The sequence below is a fragment of the Myotis myotis genome, unplaced genomic scaffold (genome assembly GCF_014108235.1).
Source record: "Myotis myotis isolate mMyoMyo1 unplaced genomic scaffold, mMyoMyo1.p scaffold_m19_p_2, whole genome shotgun sequence".
Taxonomy (NCBI): Eukaryota; Metazoa; Chordata; class Mammalia; order Chiroptera; family Vespertilionidae; genus Myotis; species Myotis myotis.
The window spans coordinates 150,042,231-150,069,648 of NW_023416324.1; the positions used below are offsets into that span (position 1 = coordinate 150,042,231).

Consider the following 27,418-nt stretch of genomic DNA (forward strand, 5'->3'; position numbering starts at 1 on the left):
GGGTCAGCCACTCATTTGCAGGAAAGAACAGGGATGAGAGGCAATGTGGGAGTATAAAGAGAATGTAGTAGGAGTTATCAAAGGGCCTGGTCTTGCTGTTTTTTTTTTAAGTTGTGTTGTCTTTTTATTATTGAGTTTCAACAGTTCTTTATATGTATGGGGTTTTGGATGTTTCTTGACACATGCTTTGCAAATGTTTCTCCCATTCTGTGGGTGGTTGTTGCAGTTTCTTGATGGTGTTCTTTGAAGCACAAGTTTGAAATATTGATAAAGTCCAATTTGCCTTATTTCTCGTTACACATCATGTTGTTGTATCTAAGAAATTACTGCCTAGTTCAAGGTCAAAGATTTACTCCTATGTTTTCTTCTAATAGTTTTATAGTTTCAGCTCTTGTATTTAGGTTGATGATCCATTTTAATTTTTTTATATGGTGTAAGGCAGGAGTCCAACTTCATCCTTTTGTATGAGTATATCCAGTTACCACAGAACCACCAACACGAATGGAAGCTAGGAATAACCCATATTCATACTCTCCTGGAGAGTATATCAGCTTCTCTTTCTTTAATTGAATCTATTGGTTCTCTGGATTTTGCTGACAGATGTCCATAATCTCTCAGCTCCAGCACTTTCCAGAAAGCAGCAGTGTTCCAGTTGGCTCATCAAAACTGAATATGGGGTCCTGTTACATCAATGCTGGGTCAATATATGGTTAGCACATCTTTGGTTCTTAGGATTGAGAAGACTGTTTTCTTTAGTAATCAAAGACCTTATGTCCACCTGGTTGCTCGTCTCATGTATGGCCAAGTCACTCATCCTGGCCCCACTTCTCACCTCAGGACCCAGGGCTGGTTTTCAGGGTCTGGGTTTTACTCCTTGGCCCTCAATGTGTGTCTCAGAGTAGAACACACGTAAGCCTGTCTGAACTCCTATACCCAGATCGATAAACTGATGTGATACAACAAAGGAATCCCTTTAAATTCTACTATTCTACCAGACAATCACAATAGGAGGAATACTCTTAAATCCTTAATGAATAATAATTTTGGTGGTATGAACTTAATAAAAACAATCAGGAAATTAGATAAGTAACAGCACTTAGCATATTTCCTGGTACATTACTATGTGCTTCATAAATATTAACAGATAGGAGTCTTGGGGAGAAGGAAAGAGAGGAAGATTAAAGAGGAAGAGAAAAAAAGGGAAGTCTAGCATGAAGTATTTTCTAGGCTTTGTTCTCACACTGTCACATGCTTAAATACCTCCCTTATAAATGTGAATCAAAAATATTTTTATCATCATTCTGTATGAGATACTTCTTGACTTAAAGATTTGTTATAAGGAAAATACTGTATCACCTTTTGTAAGAAGCAAGGAAAAACCATCTCTTTACACTCATTTTTATTAAACAAATAAGTCTGGTAGTGGAATTTTTTTATTTAATGCATAAACATATAAGTCCCTTTATTAGAGAAATTGTACATATTGATGAAGAGGGTCAATGGTCACATCTATGGATTAATTCTTTAAAAATCAGAACCAATGATTAGGATAAACTGTAAGTTCTTTGTTACATTGTGAAGTGTCTTGTGTAGTCATATTCTATTGTTGGAATGACAGCTTGTACAAATTTCAAGAAAATTAGAAGATACCTAAGGTCTTTGGCTAAGGAAAATAGATTGGTAAAAAGCTTTATGATTTAAGCTAACATTGTAATTATCTATTTTATTAAGCAATAATTTCTCAGAAAAAATACTTAAGACGAGATCTTAAATCAAGTATATTTTAAAAATTCACTCATGCAAGCTTGTGTCTAGTCCATATGAGGCTCTCTGTAACGTTCCCTTCCCTTTTAATATTTGAATGTGAAAATTCTTGAGTAAGAGTTCATACAAGACCAATTATTTTGGTATAAAAATAAAGACAAGATTGCCCATGTTAAAATGACTCTTTCACTGCCTACAAATCTGCCTGAATATGTTAGAAAATGAGACGGGGTAAAAAATATAAAAGCACTGAAGCAAAAGAAAAAACAATTAGGTGGAAACCCTCCATAAGAACCAATTCTAGGTTAGTGCATCTGTTTTTGGCATAGAATCTGTTAAATTGGGCTATCTTTAATAAAACTCTGAATTTTTTCCTATATTCCATTGTACTTGAAAATATTAGGAGCTTAATTTTTACTGGGAGAACTGATGACTGAATTTTAAATTATAGTCTTCCAAGTTGCTACCTAGCCACAAAGATGAATGCTCCAATTATGACTAGGATTTCAGGAATAAATTTAGTTTGGACTAAAAGTTCCTGATTTGTTTCAATATCAAATCGGTTCATATACCTCTGAGGGATGCACTTCATTTGCAATGAATAGGCTACCTGTAATATCAAGACAGCAATGACCCCTTAATCTATATCTAACACCTGGGGGCATAAACCATCATGTCTAATATCAATCTGGCACAAAACTAATTCAAGCTATTTGCATCTAAACCACTGACTTTGGCTGTTTTTGATGAATCCATGTTATGGGTACACATATTTCAGGATTCAGCAGTTTACTTAATTTATTCATCTTGATAACCCCAGAGAACTGAGTTAACCTCAGAAGACAATTAAAGTAAGACGGGTATACTCTTCTTGTAGAAAAATGAAAATTAAAAAGAAAAAAAGAAATGGGGGAAAATGAAAATACTGTATTTTAAGAATATCTGAAATATGCTTCAATTGCTTTACTTTTTAATTAATCTATTTAAGTTGAATTCTTTGCTTCAGAGAGACCTCAGACAATGAATTCTACTTTTACCTGAGAGGAAAGCACATTTTATAACATGTTAAATTAGAAATATACTTAGGGAAAAGGTAATCATGTGTTATCCTCTAAATTAGTAGACTACTCATCTTTCATCAATAAATTAAGCCCATTGAGTTTCTTTTTCATCAAGAGCAATAGTCTTATATTCACATACACTTAGCCACTGCCTCTCCAATAAACAAGAGCATTTAGCAAACTTGTTTCAGTCTCTGTAACAAGGCAGACCTGTTACACACAGGGACATGTGCTAATCAACTGAACAAGGCAGAATAATAATATAAGACATTCTAAATAAATTAAATATTCCCATTAAGACTTCCAGATATGAGAGGCTAAAACAAGTTATAGGTACTGTGCCATTAAGGTTAAACTAAATCAATCCCTGCCTCCCCCCCAAAAAAAATCCTAGGAGCCAATTTGCCACTAGTCATATAAACAGGTAAGGATACATATGAACACCAAGTTCTCCCCCTCCTTCTGCAACAGTCTCAATGATTTTCTTCATCACCTCAGCATGCCTAAAAGGAAAAGAACAAATCTTAGGAAAATAGATCAATTAGACCAAAATAGGAATTTTTGTTTGTAAAGAAATCTACCTTACTGTCAATGAATCAGTTTTAATATATAATAGTTACATTATAAGACATTCTTCCTATTTCCCAACAAGTCAGATGGCTGAGTAATGAAGACAGCTTTATTGGAGGAGGGGCAATTTTAAAAAGCTCTGGTAATCACAGATGAACACAATGGTACCAATTAGCTTTCCTATAATGGAGGTAGAAGGCTGGTATGATTGGGGTGGGGGGGATAGAGGGCAGTTACAAAACCAGAGAAAGGGAAATCATGCCAGGGCAGAATTGTAGAGCAAAGGCTCTCTGCTGAGAAAGAAGAAGAATCAAACCATGTATGGTAACAGTCAAAAAAAGGGGGGAGATATTTATAATGCTGTAATTTTGGCTGTTTAAATATTTAGCTGAAAATAAGCCAAAACTGAATTAAAGAAAAGCTAACTGGTCAGTCAAGAAGTTTAGATATTTTCTTTGTCCTCATTTGTGCTATAAAATTTATCTGATTTTATTACAAAGTTTTTTTGTCTTTACATAGAGAACTAGAGGCCCGATGCATGAAATTCGTGCAAGAGTAGACCTTCACAGCCGTGGCGGCTGTCTGGATCCATCTCTCGCAGCCACAGAGGTTGCCTCCTTCCTGCGGCTGTAGCCCCGGATTTGTCCAGAAGGACGTCCGGCCTACTTAGCATATTACACTTTTATTATTATAGATGATATTTATCTAAAGTTTTTGTCCTACCAACAAATCCTTTCATAGCCAACTGGCGTTTCTTCTGTGCTATACAAAAGAAAATTGGGTACATAAACTGAGAAAAGGACAACGTACAAAAGTAATGAATAACCTTTTATATCACCCCGGCTTAAAGAAATGATGCTTCACTTTTTATGAATACAACCTTCATTACAGAGGCACTTAACTTAGAAGATGAGAGATTAAATGTATTAACTCTGAGGCTATGAAGGCATAATCTGAGGCGACCCATGGCAAGGCCTAAATTGTCCTTAAAGTCTCATTCTACAGGCCCCCAGATTTTCTGCCATATTTACATTTTATTCCACTATATAGTAGTTATTTATTAAAATTGTATAAAATTAATTCCATTAAATTACTTACCTCTTTTACCAATTGAGTAAAATTTACACCTCAGAGTGTAAATTTAATAAGCACCATCCTAAAACCTCAAGCCAGAAAATGAATCAAATAGAACTATCAAAAATAAAAACCTTTTAGATTAAGTAATTGAAAACTGAAACTAATGATGTGTAAACTACCTTTCACAACAATATTAATATTTCTTGACATAAACTGGAAAAATGAACCAAACGTTCTATGGGATAAAGTCTGAGAATAAAGAGGTTGTAAAAAATTAGAAGAAAATATTAAAGAATTTTTGAAAACTAGAATGTTGCATCGAATAAGTCAATGGAATATCAGTTTTCATCTGAAAATTATTGTTACCAGAATTTCTCAATAATTTTGTAAAAGTTACCTATTAGAAACAACTAATAAAGAAATTGGCACGTAACACCTCTTTTACTTTTTTTTTTAAGGAAACTTCTGAACAAATCATGTACATAAATTCAGCTTCACTTATTTGATTCTGTGAAAACACACTGATATAAAGAAAATCCCAAATTATAAAATGTACTTGATTTGGTAGGACTGAAAACTTTTTTTTATTTTTAATATCTTTTATTGATTTTTTACAGAGAGGAAGGGAAAGGGATAGAGAGTTAGAAACATCGATGACAGAGAAACATCAATCAGCTGCCTCCTGCACACCCCCCACTGGGTATGTGCCTGCAACCAAGGTACATGCCCTTGACCGGAATCGAACCTGGGACCCTTGAGTCTGCAGGCCGATGCTCTATCCACTGAGCCAAACCAGTTAGGGCTGAAAACTTCTTGACTAAAGAGTAAAGGAGACTAGAAAGTCTGAATATACACCTCCCTTCACTAACCAATAAAAGGAGAATAAATAGGTCACCTAGAAAAAGCACAAGGTTAATTTTATAATCCATAGTCACAGAAGATACAGCATGATAGAGCAAACCATGTCTAAATAGTGAGTATTTTTTAATATAAAAAGGATCATCCAAACTATTCGTGGAGATAAAAATAGGAGTAAAATCACCAAGATCGATACCATAACTAAACACATTCAAAGAATAAAAATATATTCACACACACACAGACCTGCATGGATGAACTGAACACATAGGAGGTGGTGGGAGATGAGGATGATTTTCAATGGTCACTGTTTTCTTCACATGATCTTGACTGATGTCTTCATACATGTGTTCAACTGTTAAAGGCTGCCGTTGCTGAAACCATAAAAAACGTTTTAAAATTATCCTTTAAAAACTTTAGGCCTAAAATTCAATATTTATAATATATTTATCTCCACCCCCCCCCCCCCCCACAACACTTGCAGTTCAGAATGCTAGACTATTTAGAATTACCAGATTATTTGGGGGAAATTTTATATTAAGAAAGGAGAGGGAAGTCTGTCCATCAGACTATATAATATCAACCATCACCTAATGTAGTAAAGATCTCACGAAAAGGCAGGTTCATGGTTATCCAAATGTTTTATAACTATTACTCATCTTTTAGGGATATTTTATTTTCTTGTTTCCTATTGATCGTCATTGGAATAACAGGTTAAACAAGTAAATTTTATTTTAGTTATCCTTTAATTGAATTAAGGGGATGACTTTTTTAAAAAAAGTTTTCTGTCTTAAGGGAAAAAGACACACATGTGCCCTGGACATTTTTTCCAGTGGTTAGAGCATCGGCCCAAGGACCAAAGGGTTTCAGGTTCCATTCCTGGTCAAGGGCACATATCTAGGTTGCAGGTTTGATCCCTGGTCCCGGTTGGGGCACATGCGGGAGGCAACCAGTCAATGTGTCTCTCTAACATCAATGTTTCTCTCTCTCTCTCTCCCTCCCCCCTCCTCCTTCCCTTCCTACTCTCTCTCTCTAAGGATCAGTGGAAAATATATCCTCCAGTGAGGATTAAAAAAAACAACCAAAAACATACACATGTAACATGATCTATAATAATAAAAGCACAACATGCTAATTAGACTGGACGACCTTCCGGACGAAGCTGGGGCTGCGAGGGAAGCCCGAGTCCCGGGGGCCAGAGGGAAGCTGGTGCCAGCAGCCAGGAAAAGGAAGGCCTACTCTTGAAAAAATTTCGTGCATCGGGCCTCCAGTCATTCTATAAATGCTTAGTTATCCAATAGGTGTAGTCCCAAACAAAATTTATTACAACAAACCAAGTTCAATTTCCTTCACAATTCAAAAGAATAAGCTCAGGGACGAAGTAATAAATACGTAACAGATTATTTATGTTCAATTCTTAGTAAGAATGTTGTCACATTGAATAATTCATAGTTTCTTCAAAGTAAAAATCAAGTGCAATATTAACCATAAAATTATAAAACAAGTGATATCTAAAATTTAAAAGGCCACATACAATATATATCCATAGACCTAATGATGAAGAAATTAAATCCAACAATTTAAAATATTTACATTAAAATACATTTTTATTTTTACCTCATCGTAGCCAAACAACCATAGTCGTGGTGTCTGATAATATTTATCATAAGTGATATAAAGGTCATATGTTCTGGTTTGCAAAATAGCATCTTCACTTCCAGCATCAGTTTTAGCTTTACAAGCTTCTACTATTTTCCTTGTGTCTAGGGTAGCCTGGCAATAATAGAAAAAAAATTTACAACCATTAAAATCGCTATGAATGTGACATTTTAGAAAATCTATTTTTCTCACCCTATGTATTTTTCAAAAGCAGATATAACTTAAAACTCAAAATTTTATATGCTTTGAAGAACTTATTTGAAATATCAAGGTATTAATAAAAACACTAATCCCTAACTTAATTCATTAAAAATTAACTAAAGAAAACTCAATTTACAAACCTCATCTGTTTCCAACAATCCACTCTCTTCATATTCTGTTGTAAAAAGCAACAAAAGATTAATCGAGTTCAAAATAATTTTGTAAACCAAATTATATATTATTTCAGAGTATCAATGAAAAACTGGGTTTTGCTTTTGTTTCTGACAATAACGAATAAATATATGTGAGAATCTATACATATTTCTACAACGGCAGCAACTCTACCTGGTAGAGAGCCAGACTGGAGAAAGTCAGCATATTAAGGCTTGGTCTGTGCTACAGTTATTAATACCAACTGGCATAATAAAACTGTAAAGTCCTCAGGGACTCCATAGCATACACAAGGCTATTTATATAATTGCAAAAAACGTGCTCATTAAAGTCACCAGTGACTTCTACTTTGCTTAATCCAGTGCAAGAGTCCTAGTTTTCATCTTAATTGACCTTCCTTGGCGTCTAAGATACTCTATTTTTTGGGCTTTGCTCTCATCTTACTTTTTCTTCACTATCTCCTATGCTCGTTCCTCTTCATCATCTGGACCATTTGAAAAACAATACAAAAGAACACCAAAACTCCACAGTAACGAAGACTCAGTTTTTGGACCTTCTCTATCTACACTTACTCCTTGATGATTTATTTCACTAATCTCAATGGTTTTAAATGTTGATGACTCCCATATTTATTCCATGACTACAGACCTGAATACCTAATTGTTTAACTTATGGCTCAAATGAATGGCTAAGGGACATCACAAATATCACATTCCAAAACCAAGCTCCCAACTCCTCCTCCAAAGCTATTCAGTCCTCAAGTTTTCTCCATCGCAGATAATGACATCACTCCAGATGGAAAGGTTAAACACACTTGACTATTCTGTCTCGCTCATGTCACATTCATTCCAGCAGCAAATCCTTTTGCACTCCCTCCACCCTTAAATATGTCCAGAATTCTGGTTCTCATCATTTCCAATGTTGCCACTGAGTGTTTCGTTTAGATGATCAAAACAGCCTCCTGTTATCCTATCCCCCTTTCAGTCTATTCTCAACACTGCAGTCACATTCTGTTAAAAATGTTAAATCTCATTCTAAGTTACTCCTCTACTTTGAAAAGCCCCCCACTGGTTTCTCATCTCACTTCTGAGTGAAAGCCAGAGCCCTACATGATCTGCCCCCAGATTACCTCTCTGACTCTCCCCGCACTTCTCTCTGAACATAGGAGCCTCCTCAGAGTATTTGATAAGCCACACATGCTCCCACTTCAGAACCTCTGCACTCCTCCTGAGATATCCAAATAGCTTGTTCACTTACTTCCTATAAGGCTTTACTCAAAAGGCATATTCTCAATGAGATTTTTCTTCATCAACCTATTTAAAAATTACAACATTCATCCCACCTTAAGACTCCCTTATTCTCCCCTTTATTTTCTCCCTAACACTTATAACCATCTAATACATACAGTAAATTATTTGCTTATGTATTGTTTTTGTTTGTTTATTGCTTTATCTCCAGCACCAAAAAGTATCTGATACACAGATAATGTATTGCTCAATAAAAATTTGCTGAATCATGTTAAAATTTAGAACTCAATGGAGCAGAGTTCTTAATCCACATAAATTACAAATATTCCCAAATCAATATTCTAGTGTAATGAAAGCAAATCTGGAACACAGATACCTTCCATATCTGCAGCTTCTCCTTCATCTTCCTCTTCCTCCTCTTCACATAATGCTGAGCAATCTTGGAGTTTTATACTATCCTTTGAAATTAATTATATTTAAAGTCATTTCAATATGTTCATTAGTTCTAATGCCAAGCACTCACATGCCAGCACAGTCTAACCAGTGAAAATTAAGAGTGATAAGACAGTTCTTATTCTTAAGAAACTCCTCCAGTGAGATGACAAACCCAAAAAACAATCATTAAAAGTGATGTGCTAAGGGCTGTGAAAAATATATAAAGCATTATACAAGCACCATGAGTCATCTAAGTCAACCATTTAAAAATAGTTGCCAGTTGATTTAGTTAACCAATTCATTAGTATTAGAAAATCAATTAAAAGTTATATTAACTTAAACACATAATTTAAAGGACAAAAAGTTATACATTTATAAATCACAATACACTTATATGTTAAATTTATTATTATAAATCAAAAAGTATATTTTAATTTATGAACATACTGGCTGAATTAAGCAAATTACAACTGTTACAACACATACGATTTCAGTTCAATTTATTAACTATATTAGCACTAAAAAGAATAATGCTAGCCAAGACAAGCCTATACTGGTACATTTATTATTTTCACAAATTAATATTCTGAAATTCTGAAGTAAAAAAATTGGACTAGTTTTTACCTAATTTACAATTTCAATTAGGGATGATTTTATTTATCACTGGAAACTTAGATCATATACCAGTATGTCATTATTATACCAAAAACATGAAACACAGAAGAAAGTATCTGGATGATTATTTGATGAGCCAACATCTGACAAACTGGTCATTAAGGGAAACTTTAATTAATTCACCCCTAATGTCTTGGTAGGGCCAGACCAAATGATTTCTTGGCCCTCAGGCAGGATGTTCCCCACCCCTGTTATAGTACGACATAAATATGTTAAGTAACAGAGCAAGTACCATATTAACCACTATTGCATTTAGTAAAAATTCTTGAAAGAATTCCAATAAGCCTATCAAAACAATGTCATCCAAACTACTCTACCATTATCATTCCCCAAATGATATACACTAATGGCTGGAGTAAACAAGACGATCTCTTTTGACGCAGCAAAGCTGTTTCTCCTTAGTCATCCAAATTCTCCAAAATGTACAAATTCAAATGAACTGCACCCTAAGCAAACATGAAAGTGAATTTCTAGCAAGCATAAAATTGTGCACTGAAAAAAAATTAAACTTGTTTTAGTCTCTAACACTTTCTGTTAAGCCCCAGTTAAAAATCCCAAACGATTCAAATGACAAGAACATAAAAAGAATATCTTAAACTAGTAACTGGTTAAATATTTCATAAGGAAAAAAAAGAGTACAATTATTCTGTCTATTCTATTCTCTCTGAGACTTGACTTAACAAAATAATTAAGAAGACACGGGTAGCCGAAACCGGTTTGGCTCAGTGGATAGAGCGTCGGCCTGAGGACTGAAAGGTCCCGGGTTCGATTCCGGTCAAGGGCATGTACCTTGGTTGCAGGCACATCCCCAGTAGGAGATGTGCAGGAGGCAGCTGATCGATGTTTCTCTCTCATTGATGTTTCTAACTATCTCTCTCCCTTCATCTCTCTGTAAAAAATCAATAAAATATATTTAAAAAAAAAAAAAAAAAGAAGACACGGGTAAAGGCATTTTGCATTATTTTTCATATAATTTCAAATAACTATATAAAAATATAAAGACAATGGCAATCATTTTCTCTTTAGAAATGAAAAGTTAATATAGTCTGAACTGAAAACTTTCAAGGAGAAAAATTGCATCCAATTATATACTTTACCTTGCCAACAAATTGTACAATAAAACCTAACTGATTTAGTTCTCACTCATGATTCAAAATGTCATGATTTTAAATGATGCTAAAGTTTACCTTTACATTTTCAAAAGCAAAAATATACTCATTAGCCATAGATTAAGAAAAAATGATATAATTAGTAAATTGCTTAAGATAATTTTAAACTACAAAATTTAAACCACAGCATAACTATCTACTAATTAGCAAGTAAACTACTTCAAAAGCCTCCATTTACAGAACATTTGGCATTTATACTTAAAAATAAAAAGCTATTTTTTTTAAAGTAGCCTAGAAGGCTTCTCAATTAGTAAAAATTAGTTTTTACTAGTTATAATTTCAAAAAATGTTTCTCTTAACCATACGGCAAATTAAGGAAAAGAAGAGAAACATTGGGAACAGTAGTGTTTTGGTATGCTGATACACAAAAATGGGGGTGAGGGGGTGAAGTTAGGATATAAAAGAGCTTGATAATAATCAGTTTGAAAAAAATGATGTGAGTAATCTTAAAAAATATATATATGTATATATATAAACTAGGTCATTGAATTTGGAAACATATCTAATTAACCAGTACCTTGCTTTCCAGTGTAATCTCCTTAACTGCTTCGGTTATTCCTGTAATACCTGTTTAAAATTGTGCATAAAAGATTTAAGTTGTAAACATTTTTCTGACTCAAGCAATATAAAAACACTTAAAATTACTTAAATTCTGACAACTTCTCTGAAATGAGAAGCTAATATTAGCAACAATTTTATGAATGAATTCAATAGAAATAAATAATCCCAAAGGTACTTCTCAAATGTTTTAAAAAATAAAAGAATACCAATTTGATATTTTACCATGAATTATCCTATTTTATCATCCCTCATTTACTATTCATTTACTTTGCTTATGAATCTCTATAAAAAATACATATTCATCCTCAAAAATGAGTAGATTAAGAGACTATAGGATGCACATTTACATTTTATTAAAACCTACATTGGAATTTTCTCTAGTTATATTACTATGCCATTTGCTTCAGAAATCTAGGATGCCCAGAAGTACTAATACTATATCACATTTATGCAGGGCTTTCTGTTTTACTGTTTCCACATCTTATTTAATCCTTACACTGTCCTGTGTGCTAATTAAGATAATAATTTCTCCCTACGAAGAAATAAAGTCTCTAGACAGGTAAAATAACTTGAGTCTCACAGCTAGTTAAGTGAGATACTGGAATTCAAATCCACACATTCTGAGTTTTGGTTGAAAGCTCTAACCACTACACATGATTAAACAATTACCTCAGAACCTATTTGTCTCAATGAAGGTGGCCTTAAGCATATAACGAAACAACAAGTCAGCTAAATAGTATTTCTAATTCAAAATATATGTCGGTGTTCTCACTTAAATAGTTCAAAAAGGATGAAAATAGTAACGAAAAAACCCTACATTAAAAAATATGCTTTGCTCCTTTGTTAACCTTCTAAAATCTTGATATCATCTGTCAGTATGTCAAAACCAAAAAAATGATTTACTTTCACAAATGGAAAATGCCACAATTCACTCTAACATAGAGCTTTTACTTAATATTTTTCTAAAAATTACTATATAATAGGTATGATTACTTCATAACAGTAAAAACCAAATCTTAGCATATTGTATTGGTACTATAAAACAACTAGAGGCCCAGTGCATGAAAATTCATGCACTGGAGGGGCGTTCCCTCAGCCCGGCCTGCCTCCTCTCACAGTCCAGGAGCCCTCAGGGGCGGGAGGCGACCCAGTGATCAGGGGAAGGTGATGCCGCCATCAAACCTCTGCTGCTGCCACTGCCAGCAGTGCAAGCCTTGGCCGGCTCTGGTTACCTGAGCCTTAGGCCAGCCCTGGGCAGCTGGGCAGCCGACATCTGAGGCTTTCCTGCACCTCGGGCTGGCCCTGGGTGGCTGGGGGGCTGGGGGACTCTGGAGGCAGGCTGGAGGACACCTCAGGTGAGCCCAGCCTTGCTGTGTGCCTGCCGCCCTGGCGGGGCTGAGGGGACTTAGCGCCGCCATCTTGTGGCTGTGGGCACCACCATCTTTGAGGGTGTGGTAGTCAATTAGCATATTCCCTCCTTATTGGCTGTGGGCACCGCCATCTTTGAGGGAGGGGCAGTCAATTAGCATATTCCCTCCTTACTGGCTGTGGGCGCCGCCATCTTTGCGAGGGTGTGAGTGTCAATTAGCATATTCCCTCTTTATTAGGATTCGCTGAATCCAGTATACAGAAACAAAGTAAATAAACTTCTTCAACCTGTCTAAATATGATACAGTATCTCATTAAATCACTTTTCTAAAAGTAGGATATATTGGCAAAAATGTCCAGTGACTCTAATGATGATAATACTCTCAAGGGCTGTGATGGTTAATTTTATATCAATTTGGCTAGGTTATGTGTCCAGATATATGGTCAAACACCAGTTTAAATGTAGCCGTGCAGGTATTTTTTAGATATTATTAACATTTAAATCAGTAGACTTTGAATAAAGCAGATTACTATCCTCCATAATGTGAGTAGGCCTCATCCAATTAATTGAAGGAATTTCACCTCCAAACTGCTTTTAGACTCGAGCTGTAGCAATCAACCCTTACCTAGATCTTCAGCCTGCTGGCAAGCCTGCCCTATAAACCAGACTTGCAAGCTCCCACAATCACATAAGCCAATTCTTAAAAATACATCTATCTACACCTATATCTACAATCTATTTTCTCTATCCATATCTACATTCTGTTGATTCTGTTTCTCTGGAGAACCATGACTAATATAATAAAAGAGAAACATGTAAATTGACTGTCCCTCCACTACACTCACCAGCCAATCAGGAATGAGTATGCAAATTAACCTGACAAAGATGGTGGGTTAATTTGCATACACAGGTGCAGGGCAGAGAGCAGAGCAGGCGAGCCGGCAACTTGGGGGAACGTAGCTCCCTCGGTTGCTCCCCTAAGCCGCCGGGTGGAGAGCAAAGCCGGAGAGCCGGCAGAGAGTTGAGTGGCTTGGAGAACTTGGCTCCCCAAGCCTCCAGACGGAGAGCAGAGAGGGAGACCTGGCGGCTTGGAGGACTTGGCAGAGTGGGAGGCCATGGGACGGAGACAGAGCAGGAAGGGAAAACCAAGAGCGCGGGGAGCACCAAGAATTCTAGGAATAGTAGTTCTGGTGACAGCCCCAGGACCTGAAGCAGAAGCCCAGAGTGCAGGGAGCACCAGGAATGCTGGGAATTGTAGTTCTGGTGGCAGATGGCTCTCCTAGACACTAGAGCAGCCGTGGGCAAACTACGCCCCGCGGGCCGGATCCGGCCCATTAGGCTGTTCTATCCGGACCGCGGAGCCGAAAGAGCGGAGGGTTCTCTTGCTCTCCCCTCCGCTCCTTCACCAGCAGCAGTGTTAACATAGCAACATCGGGAAACACGGCCGCAGCTCCTTCTTCTGAGTCCAGTTTAAGAACCCATTGTGGCCCTCGAGTCAAAAAGTTTACCCACCCCTGCACTAGAGCAAAGTGAGCCTGGAACAAGTTACTGCTGCAGTGGGGGATGGAGGGAAAACAAAGGTGAGAGACATAAGTAAAATCAGAGTGTCTAGGAAAAATTAAAGGGAAGATATCCTGAAACTTCCAGGAAATCTCCACCAATGAAGCAAAGAAAAAAAAAAAAGCCTCTATTATTCTGTGAGCAACAAACCAAACTGGGTTGGGGGTCTCAGACAATTTGCTCATAAGATTGCAAAGACAGACAGAAACTCCCGGATTGGAGAGGGTGCAGGTCGAGCTAAGGGACCCACCCCCAATGCACGAATCTTCGTGCACTGGGCCCCCAGGGACTAATATAAGGGCTAAGACAAATCAAAAAAAACTGAAAGAAGTGAAGCACAGAGGAAGCAAAAAACTCTGAGGTGACAAGAAACCAGGTACCTCACCTTGTGAGTCAATAGAAGCATTGTTTTAATCAAATCAGAACACAGTTTAACCCTGAAATTCTAAGGTAATCTCTCATAAACATTAGTTACAACTTATTATGTATATCCAATTAACTGCAGTAGAACACTAAGTTGTTTTCCATATATGAAAATGTTACTTGTCCCCATCAGCAAAACATCCATTTTTTTAGTTGTCAATTTTCTGTAATACATTTTTGTCAATCCAATCATATTGACACCAATTTATCTCTGTAATGAAGGCTTTTGTAAATATGCACATAGATTTTTGGGATAGGGATTAAGGAATAAAATACAACTAAAAAACAGAGTAACTAATTAACTTTACATCAGAAACATAGTGGTATAACCAATGACTATAGTCAGTCAACAGACAATTTCCTATGGATGTGCTGCCCAGTCAGGGGGAAACTAAAGCAGAACAGCTGAATAACTTTGGAAATGATAAAAATAAATAAATGGGCAAAGAGAATGATTTTGAAATTAGTTTAAAAATTTGCTATTCTCTTTAGGCTTTGACATAACAACATTCAACTCATTATGAAACAAGTGAGTTTCAAATCAAGCAGTCCACGTTCTGAACCTGTGCCTATTATCACCATGAATAAACAGATGGCAGTGTCCCTTATCCAGAGTAAAGGACAAACTGACATACCAAGGTTCTTCTTCCTGGACAGATTACTTAGCCTGTCTATTGCAGTAGATCTCAATTCAAGGGCAGCAATTTTGGCCTTCATGGTATAATGGCAATGCCTGGAGGCATTTTTGGTTGTCACAACTGTAGGACTTCTACTGGCATCTAGTGGGTACAGCCCAGAGATACTGCTAAACATTCTGCATTATACACAAAATGTTACAACAAAGAACTACCCAGCTCAAAACGTTAACAGTGCTAAAGTTGAGAAACCCTGCTCTACCACTACTTTTGATATGCCTCCAACTCTCCAGGGCTTACAGGGAAAAAACTTATTTTTAGTATCCTCGATTTAAACTCAGAACATACTCTTCTACAATAAAACTAAGTCCCCCATAAACGTTAGTTAGCTACAGCAGTACATAAAATGCATTTCCATGCATTTTACTTGGAATAAAAAAATCATATTCAGAATTCCAAACTTATGCAAGCAAACACTTCTGAATGGTTTCAATTTAGTCAAACCCTTTAACAAAAATTTGTTGAATAACTTCTGTACCAGATACTATGTAGATATTGAGGATTCAACAATGAATCTATACCATCATGGTTTTTACAAACCTCTAGTAGACATTAAAAAAATAATTATTAAATACTTTTAAATGCCAGGTATAAAGTAAATATGAATATGGTTCCTGTCCTAAAACTCATCATCCAGCAATGGAATGACATGCAAATAAGGGATTTGAAGTAAAGTAGTATGCATACTCAGTCTTTTTATTTATTTATTAATTTTAGAGAGGAGAGGAAAGGGAAGGAAGGGAGGGAGGGAGGAAGAGAGAAACACCATTCACTGCTCCACCCATCTATGCATTCATTGGTTGATTTTTGTATGTGCCCTGACCCAGGATCAAACCTGCAACCTTGGTGTATTAGGATGACGCTCTAACCAAATAAGCTATCTGGCCAGGGCCACATAATCAGTATTTTTAATTGGCTTTCTTCCTTTCTTCAGAAATAAAGACGATGACATGGGTATTTTCAAATTGCTTATGAAGTAGCAATACTATAGAAATATGGTATACTTCAAGAGGATTTTTTTCTAATTTGTCCTCCCTGCTTCTTTTTTGGTAAGTCTACTGTGCCTTATATATGCTTTTCTTTACTTAAATCAAAACTGTTATAAAAGATTATAAAAGTTTTTAAAAATTTAAATCATATGTATGTCATTCTATTTGCCTCTTACCTGTGTTATGATAAGTATCTACCCATCCTCCATCACCATCATCCTCTTCAATGATAGCTTCCAATTCATCTGAATATTCCATCTGCTTGCACCGCTTGTAACATGGCACTATAAAAAATGGCAAATGCTATTAGAAGCACATAATCTGCTTCCTATAAATCCATTTTTAAAAAGATAAAGTTTATACCATAAAATATAGCTTTGCCACCAAAATATTAAGGGAATATTACAGTTCTCCTCTAATGAAAATGATTCATTAAAGAGTTACATTTAGCCTACAGACACATAAATTATTTGACCACATTTATCTTTCCCTAAGTAGCTTTTGTTGTTGTTGTTAATCCTCACCTGAGGATATATTTTCCATTGATTTTTATAGAGAGTGGAAGGGAGGGATGGAGAGAGAGAGAGAAACATCAATATGAGAGAGACACATTGATTTGTTGCCTCTGGCATGCGCCCCTGACTGGGGCCAGGAACAAACCTGGAACCCAGGTACATACCATTGACCAGGAATCAAACCCATGACTCTTTGGTGCTCAGCCTGATGCTTTTATCACTGAGCCACACCAGCCAGGGCTAAATAGCTTATTTTTAGAAGACAAGTAGAAAGGCTCTACTGGGAGTGTTCTATAAATTCTTTATCCTAATCGTCTGCGAAAACTGCAAACTGAAGCCAGAGATGACATTATTCAACTTCAGGCTAATGAATAATAACAATTTTAATAGCTTTACTCTCAGAACATGAAGGCACCACCTGCCATTCTCAGAGGTGGTAGAGGTGACCTCCAGCTATTCATAATGAGCAAACCAGGATAAAATTCACTGCTAAATGTTACTCTATTGTACAATATGGGTATTGAGTTTCTGGTATATCAAATGTTTCAATTAACAGGTATTATTATTATACATATATGCCTAAAATTAAATCATTATAAGGCAAAAACATGATGTATGGTCAAGAAATTGCTATAAATATCCTGATTTTTTTAAAACAAGCAGTATATAAATTATTAATTCTAATAAATATACTTTAGGAAAGAAGAAACTGATATTTTATACATATTTTGCACTTCCTATAATGAGTAAATTAGAATGAAAATCAATGTGTTATTATATGATTAGAGAGGGATTATAACAACTTTGTATTGTTTACAAATTAACTTTATAAATAAAATGCTATCTGTTTCAAAAACATATTTTGTACCTATAGGCAATCTTTCAGTGACATTATGGATAATAAAATCTTTAGCTTTAAGCTTTTAGATGTCCAAGTTAGTATCAATTTCATCTTTCATAAAAAATTTAAATCTAAAGAGGATCAAAGTTAAATAGCTAAAAATATAGTAAAGTCAACTTAAAAATAATTTAATTAGAAGTCTAACTCTGATTAGGGCCCTTTTCCTCCATATTTTAAAACTAGACATTTTGGGCAAAAATAACAAGAAAGGAGATGAAAATCAGATAAGGAAAAAAAAATACCTCAGCAATAAAAAAAACCCAGAGCTTCATTAAATTTCTAAATTTGTCTGAAATCAGCTGTACTTACAGCTGTGAGCACAAATTAAGATCATAAAGTGTTTTTTTAAATATATAACTGCAAAATTTACTAATAAATGCAACATAATTCTTACCATTTTTGGTGACCAAAAATTGTTTGCCTGTTGGTAGGTATGCCTTCACTTTCAATTCTTCCCCTGTAGCCCTTTAAAAAGAATGAGAAGCATCAAAATACAAAATAAAAAAAAATTTTAAAGGCAAAGATAGAACAGAAGATATCACATGTAAATCTCAGAACTACACAATCTACACCCCTGAAAAAACTGTTTTAGGCAAAATACCATTAAAGTGATATACATCAGAGCATCAAAGAACACAGCAGTATTATAAATTAAATGTACTAAGAGATACAAACAACAGACCTAAGAGAATTTGGATTAAATATTAGACAAAAAATACAAAATAATATAGAATGACTATTATGTTTGCCTCTGAATAAAAAGAAAATGTTGTTTTTAGTGAGTGTAATCTCATTCAGATTTTTAATCCTAAAGTACTGCTCATCTTGAGACCAAGAGGCTGAATAATAGTTGCATGACATTACATAACAAAGTAGGAGGTTAGCAAGATCTGTTCCTACCACACTATTAAAATTGGAACTAAGATATAAAATATACTTTGAATCACTGAAAACAAAAAAAACTTGTACTGAGTGCTTATTAAATATAGGATTTAGAACTCTAACATGCACATTTTTATATTCACCCAAGGATATGTTTTTATTGATTTGAGAGAAAAAGAGAGTAAGAGAGAGAAACATCCATGTGCTAGATAGACATCGACTGGTTGCCTCCCATACGCAGCCCGACTGGGATCTGAACCCACAACCTAGGTATGTGCCCTGACTGGGAATAGAACCTGCAACCTTTTGATATAAGGGACAACATTCCAATCAAATGAGCCACCCGGCCAAGGCTAATATGAATTGTTTTTATTTAATCCTCAGAACCCTAAGAGGTGGGTAACATTAATATCCCCTTTTTATAGGTAAGTAAACAAGAGCTTAAAGAAGATTGCCCACAGTTACAAAACCAGAAAGTGGAAGAGCCAAGTGAGTCCAAGGCCCCTGCTTTTAAACACTACGCCCTCTGTGGGTCATTTCCGATTTTTCAGTGCTGCTCTCTGGAATATCTCATTAAGAATTTGCCCAAAGAATCTCATGTGGATCAAAGAATCTTCTACTGGAATTGGCCAGAGCTGAGATAGTATATGATGTCTATCACAATCACATGAACATAAATTTGGAGTCCTGCTGTGTTCTTTCTCGAGCTTCAGTCTAAAGCTCAAACCATCTATTTGAGCACAAAATAAAGCTAAGTAGTTATCTAGGCATCTTTGGACCTTTCCCAGAGGTCAAATTCAACAATGCCATGACACTCCCTGAAGTTCTGAGAGACGATATGATAAAGTCATGACACCTACAGACATGAAAGATATATAGCAAGAAAATATTGTTTCAAACACTGATTTAAAATAAATTGTTCCTTTGGCTTCAGGAGTTCAGCTGGAAGTGTGGACATTGGAGTGGGGTATAATTAAGTTCTAAGTTAAAATGAAATTATTTCAACCACTGCAATTCATAAAGTATAATTATAAACTACCACCAGCTAAAGAAGATCCTGCACATATATCTAATCCCTATAACAATACTATATATCATATGTCTAAATTAGATAATTAAGGAATATAATAAAGAAACCTGAAAAAGAAAATGTGTTATCATACTGAAGATCCTAAATTAGTTATGTTTACAAAATGAATATTATTTTAAACTTTATATACCTATTTGACTTTTTAAAATATATAAAATATAGACCAGACCTAGGTAAATATAGTTTTAACTTACAATTTAGGACAAGGGGGGGGAAAAGTCAACCAATCTTACTAAATCAGAGATATTCTATGATATTAGCTCAGTTTTAAATATGGAACAGAAATACATGTAGGAAAGACAAGGACATAAAAATAAATAAATCTGACACCTTGGCCTTGATATTTAAGAAACAATGCTCTAAAAGATAAAGAGCAATCTATATATATAAAAGGGTAATACACAAATCGACTGGACAGCTGAACGACTGGTTGGCTATGATGCACACTGACCACCAGAGGGCAGATGCTCAATGCAGGAGCTGCCTCCAGCCCACAGGTCCTGATCACCTGCTGGGGAACCAGGAACCAGGGGTGGGTGGCGGTGGACATGGGCAGCGCTGGGGCCCCAATCGCCCTGCCGGTTGCCCCACACACAGAGGGCAACCTGCAGCAGCAGCGGTGGAGGGCAGGGCTGGCTGCCGGCAGCCAGGGAAGATCGGCCCTGATCACAGGCTAGGCCTAGAGACCCTACCTGTGCATGAATTTCGTGCGCCGGGCCTCTAGTTGATAATAAGCAGTAACAACTGTGTGAGGTATGTGTTAAATATAAAAATTAAGGGAAAGACAAAAGCAAATATTGTACTTCTTTAAGCTCCTTAGATATTAAGGAAAATTGATCAATTAGAACCTGGTTAGTTCTAGAAACACTTCTCCCAAATCAAAAACTGTGCCTTTCAACTATAATTGAAAAAGTGTCATTGAAAGAAAAAAAGGCTATAATAAGTTAACAACTTATATTTAAACTAAATAATAATTGCAAATATTTCTAGAACAATTATATAGTTCTGCCAATATTGAGATCACTTTTCCAGGAACTGTCTGGTGGTTTTAATATGAGTACGCAAAAGTAATAAAACTGCATTTTTTAAAACACATTCTGCAATTATTCAGAATATTTAAAATATGTTATGAGATTAGCTAAGTTGCTTAAACTACTTTTCTAAAAAGTTAATAAAGAAAATAAAACATTTTTAAAAATCTATTACCAGAAGATTTTCAATGAAGACATTAGTCAATATGAAACTTTAAAACTTTTGAGTTAATTCCTAAAACGGGAGTATTCTTTTGAACTTTAATAAAAGGTCATATGGTTAAAGAACATAAGATGCTGCAAAATCTCTGCATTAATTAATGTTATAGAAATATGCAATAAATATCCATTAAAATGAAAAAAATAAACTAATCAAATTTATAATCTCTTGAACATGATTTTTTAAAAGCACTATAAAGAAATGAAATCCTAGTAAAGGAAGTGAAGGCATTTATCTCAAAAATACCCATCTTTTGTGCTAACAGAGCAAAATAAAACAGGTGTAATGCCCAATTTTTCTTCCTTTACTTTCACATTACAGGGAACCGTTTAATAGAAAACTCTATTAAAGAGGATTAGACTGGTCATTCCAATTTTCATATCCTAACCAATTTTTCAAACTGCCATAGTCATGAAGTCATACTTTTATTAATTTTATATTCTTCACCCGAGATTACTTACCATTGCCATGTTGGACAGTGGTGAACTAAGTGATCTCCAGCTGCCACAAACTATGTGGATTTAGAAGGAATATGAAAAAAGGGAAAAAGAAAAATTGAACGTTACTGAATATATGTTGGCAAAATACCAAAGCGAGCATCTTGTGTATTCTTGATACCCAATAATCAATTTAAATACAAACAGCACCAAATCTGCGCTACCAGCCGGAAGATTTATTATTATTATTAGAACTGAAAAAATTTTAACATCCATAAGTTTAAATTTGGAACAAAAAAACCACTGAATGCTATTATTTTAATCCGTTTTTATCCCTAGATTAAATGCCAAAGGCATACATATCATGAAATGTATAAAGTTGACATTATAGGATTCAAAATGTCAAAAATCATTAAATGAAATAAAATGTAGAGAGATTATTCCTAGAGGACGAAAAGTCAAAGAAGATCTTGAAAAAAATTACTAAATAGATACATGTCTCATATAAGAATAGTTTTTACATCACATTTCTTTCTCTTTCTTTCTCTATCTCTCTCACTTCCTCTCTCTCTCTGTTTTCTTAAGGTAACAGCCAATTTTGAAAGCTTTTCACAGTCTTAAAGGAATATTAACAAGAGTGAGAAATGTAGTGCCAAATAATGGGGGAAATTTAGAAGTTTTTATACTGACTAAGAAAACACCGAGACAATTCAGAAATTGAATTCTCTAACAAACTTTGGACTCTCTGGGCATATTGAACATTGAACAAGTTTTTGTTTATTGTTTCTTTTTTTTTTTTTCTTCAAAAAATAAAAACCAGACTCAGGAAGAAATAGTTTAATCTTTTCAGAATTTCTATTATACATGAACTATTCTTGCTACAAGATAGAAATCTTGTTTATTCTTGAAAGCAGAAAATGAAAGTCTGTTAAGCATAATTGCAGTGTCCCAACTCAAACAATATGCACACATACTTTCCCAATTTTTATTTCACAACAACTCTAACTTAAAATCATGTATTTTTCATGGGTTTATTACACAGCAACAAATTGCAATGTCTTTAATTTTGTAATGTCTTTCTGAGAAAAGTCAGACTGTATATAATACTCTATTTTAATTTGAGAGAGTAAAGCTCTATAAAGTAAGCATTCTGAGAGTAATTTCCCAAAAAGACACAATAACAAGATTTAGCATTGTATTCCCAACAGCAACTGTTTGTGTTCTTTTATTTTACCTTTACAAATGTTTCTGTTCTTTTATTTCAAAGAATCCTTTTTATTACTTAAACTGATCAGGCAAAGACAAAAACCCAAATGAAAACAATACTCTCTTCCCCAGGTTTTCAGCATTTTGAGTCTTTTCGACCAGATGCTGCATTTAACACTGTAGTTATCAGAAACTTATTTAGCACCATCAAAAGAATATTAATTTAACAAAATGCAAGCAAAATAAAGAATTAAAATTTAAAAAAATTCTTTATTGATACTGCCTTGATGTCATAAGACTAATATGTTATTCCATGGAAACTCTGGTAGCATCTATTAAAAAATAATATAAACACTAGAAGGTAAGGAAAACTATGAAACAGTGGTTCTCAACCTTGGCTGCACATTAGACTCACCTAGGAATCTTTTTAAAATCCTGATTTCTGGGCCACATCCTCTAGAAATTCTGTTTCTTTGTTACTAATGCTGTGGCCTCCATAACAAAGAAACAGAATTTCTGGAGGATGAGGCCCAGAAATCAGAATTTTGAAAAGATTCCCAAGTGATTCTAATGTGCAGCCAAGTTTGAGAACCACTGCTATAAAAGAACATAGAATTGTACTGATGATTAATACATATGTACATTTGCCCTCATTAGCAATGGCCATTATTAAATGTTTCATATGTTCAAGTGAAATAAAATGTAAGACAAAAACTCAAACTTCTACATTTTCAACATTTTCTCCAGTAGCTTTCTTAGTGATTAAATATTATATAACACTGAATAACTCCCAACAAGATTGAATCAACATTTTGGTGAGCAACTTTATTTTTGAAGCTACTCTTTATTACTATATTCAATCAAGTCATACACACGCTGTACATTAAAGTATTTTTAATAAACAATACTATATTGAATAATGCCTGACCCTCTTTTAAACACAAGACTTCCACACCTCTCAATGAGAGCAAAAAGATATCTGGAGGCTGACAGTGAGAAGCCTAGAAATAGTAAGCGAAAACAAAAAACTCAGTGTAGTATTTAACTAAAACAAATTATGTCTTCTCATTTTCCTCCTCTAGAGTCATTCTAATTTAACTCAATCCTATCATTGTGCTCTATCCCAATTCAGCATTATGTGGTTGGGACCCAGGTGGGCTAGTTATGCCTTGTATTTTTTTTAAAAAGGGGAAAATTTACTAGGTGTACTGGTTAATAATGCGGATTTTTTTCAATAGATGGAGTTACACATATGTTGATATATATGTGATTTGGTATGTATGCTATTTTGTTGTATTGACAACAAGCTTCAAAACTTCATGTCGTATTTTCTGAAGGTGTTAACATCATAAATATTTTTACACTTAAAAATGTCGAATTTCGTGCCAAAAAAAAAGAGCATTTGTGGGAAGTTATAATTCATTATTTTGAAGAAAAGTGCTGCTGAATACTTTGGGAAGCTTACGGTGAACATGCTCCATCTCAAGGTACTTGTGAATGCTGGCTTAAACGTTTTGAAAGTGATGATTTCAATGTGAAAGACAAAGAACATCCAGGTCAACTGAAAAAAGTTTGAAGACCAACAATTACAAGCATTATTGTATGAAGATGCATGTCAAACTCAAAAGCAACTTGCAGAAAGATTAATGTTGCTCAGCAAACAATTTCCAATCGTTTACAAGCAATGGGAAAGATTTTTAAGGAAGGAAAATGGGTGCCACATCAACTGAATGAAAGACAAATGGAAAAGCGAAAAGTCATCAGTAAAATGTTCCTTCAAAGGCACGAAAAAAAGTCTTTTTTGCATCGAATTGTGACTGACGATGAAAAGTGGATTTATTTTGAGAATCCCAAATGCACAAAATCATGGGTTGATCCAGGTCAACCATCAACATCGACTGCAAGGCCAAACGGCTTTGGAAAGAAGACAATGCTCTGCGTTTGGTGGGATCAGGAAGGTGTGGTGTATTGTGAGCTTCTAAAACCAGGTGAAACCATTATACTGATCACAACAACAAATAAACAATTTGAACCACGCTTTGATCGTGAAACGACCAGAATGTGCCAGAAGACACGGCAAAGTAATTTTGCTTCATGATGACCCACCATCATACACTTCAAAACCAGTTAAAGACACGTTAAAAGATCTTTCCTGGGAAGTATTAACCCACCCCCTGTATTCACCAGACCTCACTCCTTCAGATTACCACTTGTTACGATGAATGGCACATGCACTTTCTGAGCAGCACTTCAAAACATAGGAAGAAGTGGAAAATTTGGTCTCTGAATGGTTTGCCTCAAAACAAGGAAAGTTCTATTGGGACGGTATCCATAAATTACCTGAAAGATGGGGAAATGTGTAGCTAGCGATGGACACTACTTTGAATGAAGCACTTTTGATGTTTCTCTTGAAATTATCTTGTTTTCTTTGATTACAAAACCCACTATTATTAACCAGTACAACTAGTATTACCCACTTCATGATACAATTAAGTGTTAACAGTTATTCAATCTAGGATTAGTAGCTTAACTCTAATAACCAATGATATGGATCTCTACCTCATCTATTTAGTAATTAGTAATTAGTAATTTAGTAATTAGTCATCTTCACATAGAGGAGATAAAACCAGAGAGTCCAAAAAGAACAGCATACTTTCATCTCTGCTCTTGACTTCAGATACTTCAGACTCAAGAGTCTTGTCTACATTACACCTTTGTTGGACAAGAACACTAAGATGCTTAACATCAAAGCTTAGTTTTATTTGGCATTCAAAATATTGAACTCATGATGCCTAAGGTAGAACGGGTCTGTCAGAAGACGTCTAGCCATGACCCCTCATTTTATGAATAAGGAACCATGAGGCCTGTGCCTGGTTAGCTTCATTGATTTGTCCAAGTCAGAATAGGAGAAATTAGAGACATTGGTCTGGGAGGCAGATCTCCTAGTTTCTTTCCACACCACTATGTGTCTTCACTAAAAATAAAGACAATTTTAGATAAAAGATCAACATTCTTGGAACTCACAAGGATTTGGCACTGAAGAAATTCCATCACAAAGGAAAACTGAAAGATCAGTTAATTCTCTAGTTTGAGGTCCTGTAATTTACAGCAATAGCCAATCATAAAACAAGGTTTATTTCAAAAAGTTTCTCTCAAAACAATGATTATGTTCTCTTGCCAATTAGTGGTACTTTTAATGAGAGTTCAAAGTGAAGCTTAATAAATTCTTTGCCATTTATTAAGATTAAAAAATAAGTCTGATGCAATCATAACCATTCATAGAACTGGAGTCTAAAAGGACTTTTAGGTCAGTATTCATTACGCTAAGGATGACAAAATAACCACCTAAAGGAAAGAGAACACTTTTATTATATAGATTTGGTAAGCAAGTAAAATGACTCCTTTGAAATAATTCTTCACTAAAAGTTCACTAAAACTCAACAGGCCTATAAAACAGCCATCAGTTTCAGCATTAAGCAGAGTTAATATTACTGAGTTGGGAGAAAAAGTGAAAGAATGGTGAGAAAAAAATCCTCGTTAAATATGTAGAAATAAAATGTTTAAGCTAAATACTGAGAGACAAACTTAATATCCAAGCAGTGAACCAAAGTTTCCAAATGGAAAGTCATGAAAACTCATGTTTTGTTAGACAAAGGCAAGACAACAAAGGCCACAGAGTCCACTGCTCCATACAGGACAAACACGAGTGAAGGATAAGTGACGACAGGAATCTTTTCCGTTCCCTCTTCCACCCTCACTTCCAAATAAAGAGGAACCACAGAGAAATATGAGAAGTGGCAAATCAAGAGGGAAGTTACATCTTCTATGGGAAGTAGAAAACCCTATATAGTTGCTAATGCAGTCAACAGAATCTACTTTTACTCAAATCTAAATTAAAGTTAAATATTTTTTTTCTTAATAGTAAAAAAGCCACCCAGTTAAATATAATTGTAAAATATCATAGCTTCAGAATATCTTCAACACTCACCTCTTCTGGGGTGATAACACCTGTTTCCTTAAATTTTGATTCCTAAAGTGAGCAAAAAGAATAACAGTATTATACTACTTTCACTTTCAAATTAAAAATGTTTTTGTGCAGCTGTTTGCCTGGCAGACTTCTAGGCAATGGACCACATACAAAAAAGGAATATATCACTGGTACCTGACCTCAAGAAATATATATGTCTAGTGGAGAAAACTGACATGAAAATAATTTCAAAACAATAATTTGGGGAAATCACAAATATCTTTATTTTACAGAACAGTAAAAATGTCTTAAAGATGTTTAGACATCCCACAATTCAGCCAACATTTCATTTAAATGGAATAATATTAGAAACCAAACCTATAAGTTGTAAGTCATTTAATACTTTTCCGTTATTTTCACCTCCAAGGTACTAATGCAATATTCTCTTCGCTAAAGCAAGGATGTTACCTATCAAATATTTCTAAGTTTTTAAGTTATATGTAAGGCTTTGTGGTAGAGTCTGAAGAAATGCAACGGTTCATTTATGAACATTACTCATTCAACAAATATTAACTGAACAACTATGTGCACTATTTGAGTTAATGGGGGTACAGGAGTAAATAAAATGGAGCAAACTCATCTTTGTGCTCATAAGAACTTTAGACTCTCTAGTGGAGGGACAAAA

The 27,418-nt window shown here is 34.9% G+C and overlaps 1 protein-coding gene across 1 annotated transcript in view; it reads right to left on the reverse strand.

Annotated features, from left to right (window-relative positions):
- Nucleotides 1-1,415: 1,415 nt before the first annotated feature.
- Nucleotides 1,416-27,418, reverse strand: part of ATG3 (autophagy related 3) — a 28,529-nt gene continuing 2,526 nt past the window's right edge. The window contains exons 2-12 of the mRNA XM_036352152.1: nucleotides 26,755-26,796; nucleotides 21,585-21,634; nucleotides 18,295-18,365; nucleotides 16,661-16,768; nucleotides 11,405-11,454; nucleotides 8,985-9,066; nucleotides 7,331-7,365; nucleotides 6,948-7,103; nucleotides 5,577-5,704; nucleotides 3,260-3,328; nucleotides 1,416-1,650 (exon numbers count right to left, since the gene is read on the reverse strand). Of these exons, the coding sequence (XP_036208045.1) occupies nucleotides 1,569-1,650; nucleotides 3,260-3,328; nucleotides 5,577-5,704; nucleotides 6,948-7,103; nucleotides 7,331-7,365; nucleotides 8,985-9,066; nucleotides 11,405-11,454; nucleotides 16,661-16,768; nucleotides 18,295-18,365; nucleotides 21,585-21,634; nucleotides 26,755-26,796 (873 nt within the window). The 3' untranslated portion in view covers nucleotides 1,416-1,568. The remainder of the gene's footprint in view (nucleotides 1,651-3,259; nucleotides 3,329-5,576; nucleotides 5,705-6,947; nucleotides 7,104-7,330; nucleotides 7,366-8,984; nucleotides 9,067-11,404; nucleotides 11,455-16,660; nucleotides 16,769-18,294; nucleotides 18,366-21,584; nucleotides 21,635-26,754; nucleotides 26,797-27,418) is intronic.